The sequence below is a fragment of the Centruroides sculpturatus genome, unplaced genomic scaffold (assembly GCF_000671375.1).
Source record: "Centruroides sculpturatus isolate CEXI.00-Female unplaced genomic scaffold, Cexi_2.0 scaffold990, whole genome shotgun sequence".
Lineage (NCBI taxonomy): Eukaryota > Metazoa > Arthropoda > Arachnida > Scorpiones > Buthidae > Centruroides > Centruroides sculpturatus.
Genome location: NW_019385152.1, coordinates 52,160 through 54,218, shown reverse-complemented (window position 1 = coordinate 54,218; position 2,059 = coordinate 52,160). Strand labels below are relative to the sequence as shown.

Here is a 2,059-nt window from a genome sequence, read left to right as displayed (position 1 = left end):
ACGCGACCTTTTAATATAACCGAACGAATTTTTTTTTGGTGAAAAAAAAGAGAGAGAGAGAAAAAAAGAGAGCAAAAGGTCATTTGAACCATTCTCTATGTAAACATACCTCTATCCAGACAAAACAATCCAAAGGTTTAAAATCACACTACTAAGTGCGATTTTAAAGAAAACAGGGAGTGAATGTGAAATCCGGAATTTTTGTCGACTATTTGTCGATCAATTGTCCCGTATTTGCTTAAAATCTAATTAAATTTTCTTTTAACTTATAGTGGAACCTAACGAAAAAAAAACTTTTCGTTTACATTCGACATAAACATCCATTCAATTCGAAACTAATCCCACATTCCAACGCCAAAGTTGATAGTTAGCATGGTCCCGGGAACAACTCTGACCCATCTACATACCTTTTACCCCACAACAATCAATCATGTGACCATTCTCCCACGCCGAACTTATAAAAACCCCCTTCCTTCCCCTTCTCAGGGGAGTCGTACCAGAGCAGGTGCCGGAAGAAGATCAATTTCAAATAGTGTCCTTTTTATCTAGTGAACTTCCCCAAATCCAGGATTTGAATAGTTAACCAGTGACCTTTCCTACATCAGTGAACTTTCCTAAAAGAGAAATTTTCCTAATTCAAAGAGTAGCGTGGATAACAGATCAAGAGGTATGGAACCAATTATTGTAAGCTCTCTCTCGGTCTCNTAAACAGTGACCTTTCCTACATCAGTGAACTTTCCTAAAAGAGAAATTTTCCTAATTCAAAGAGTAGCGTGGATAACAGATCAAGAGGTATGGAACCAATTATTGTAAGCTCTCTCTCGGTCTCTCTGCGTTTTAGGGACGCGAACTATACGTTGTATTACTTGGTTTAATAAATTGTTAATTTTTCTTATGTTATATCTGGCCTCCTCGTTTTCTCGTATATCGCCTGTCGTCTCACCGACGCGCTCCTCCCTCCGCCACTCGACCCGTTACAATGGGGAAAAGAATCCTCCAACCACCCATCCTGACAGTGAAAGGGTTTAACAACCTGTTGCCGGATCGGGAGACCTACCCCCCTTCCGGTGGTTTCACACTCCTAACCGTTGTACGGTGCTGTCATTTGCCTGGTCGTAGCCGCCAAGGGCCCCCACTATGAATGCGTCGGTGAAGGTGTCATACCCTTGGCGTTTGAAGTGTTCTGCTAGATCGGCATACTTCATGATTTTTTCTGTTCGTGCTTGGTTGAATGCTTCCTCGCCATTTTCGAAGGGCGTCGTGACGTCGATGATAGTAGTGGTCTTGGGGTGTTCATTGGCCACGACGAGGTCCAGCTGACAGTTGTGTGGATATCCCGGAATTCGTTGGTTGACGTAGACTGTTAGCCCTTTGCGATCGAATGCATTGTATAGCTTGTTTAGAATAGCGTTGTGTTGCTTGGTGATCATGGCGTAGTTTGGCAGGCAGTGATTGATCACATGCGCCAAAGTCTCCCGGTGGCGTTGACATCTGCTGCAGGTTTGGCTGGCATTGCCAAATCGTCTCAGGCCACGTAGGGGTACCACGCTCAACCTCGCACGATGAATGAAACGCCAGTCTGCAAACCTGGTATAGTTGCCATCGTGGAGGAAGTGGTTGCTGCACGGGGATCCTGAAATTAGTTTAAAAGTTTTACCCTGGTCGGGCTTGTGAAGCAGCGAGGCGAGGAAGGAGGCTTTGACCGCATTTGTGATAGTTTTCATCGCGGTGGTTTTCGTGAGTGGTCTCTCGTTGATCGTTGGTGTAAAGGAGTCTCTGTCGACACGCCATTCGAGCTGGATGCGAGAACTTAGGCGCCGTGTGGCCATCCTTAGGCGGGTACATGTAGATGGTACATCATAAGGGTCGCACCCAAACTCATCTTTCATGGAACCCGCTAGATACTTACATAAGTAGGCGTTGCTCGGTGGACGTTTTATACGTTTTTCGACGACGAGTTGTAATGTTTTTGTGGCGAGGGTGGCCACGGCGGGGTCTTTGGATTGCAGAAGGTTGAGAAATTGGATAATTCGTTAAGAAGTTATGCCATTTTGAAAAT

General features: G+C 44.9%; 1 protein-coding gene across 1 annotated transcript; it reads right to left on the bottom strand.

The window, feature by feature from the left end:
• Window positions 1-1,073: 1,073 nt before the first annotated feature.
• LOC111635520 lies at window positions 1,074-1,829 on the bottom strand. Its single transcript, XM_023380504.1, has one exon. The coding sequence runs from the start codon at window positions 1,827-1,829 to the stop codon at window positions 1,074-1,076; it is 756 nt and encodes a 251-aa protein (XP_023236272.1).
• Between the last annotated feature and the right edge of the window lie 230 nt (window positions 1,830-2,059).

Excerpts from the sequence above, each read along its gene's own strand:
- LOC111635520 (XM_023380504.1), bottom strand. The coding sequence starts at position 1,829 with ATGGCCACACGGCGCCTAAGTTCTCGCATCCAGCTCGAATGGCGTGTC.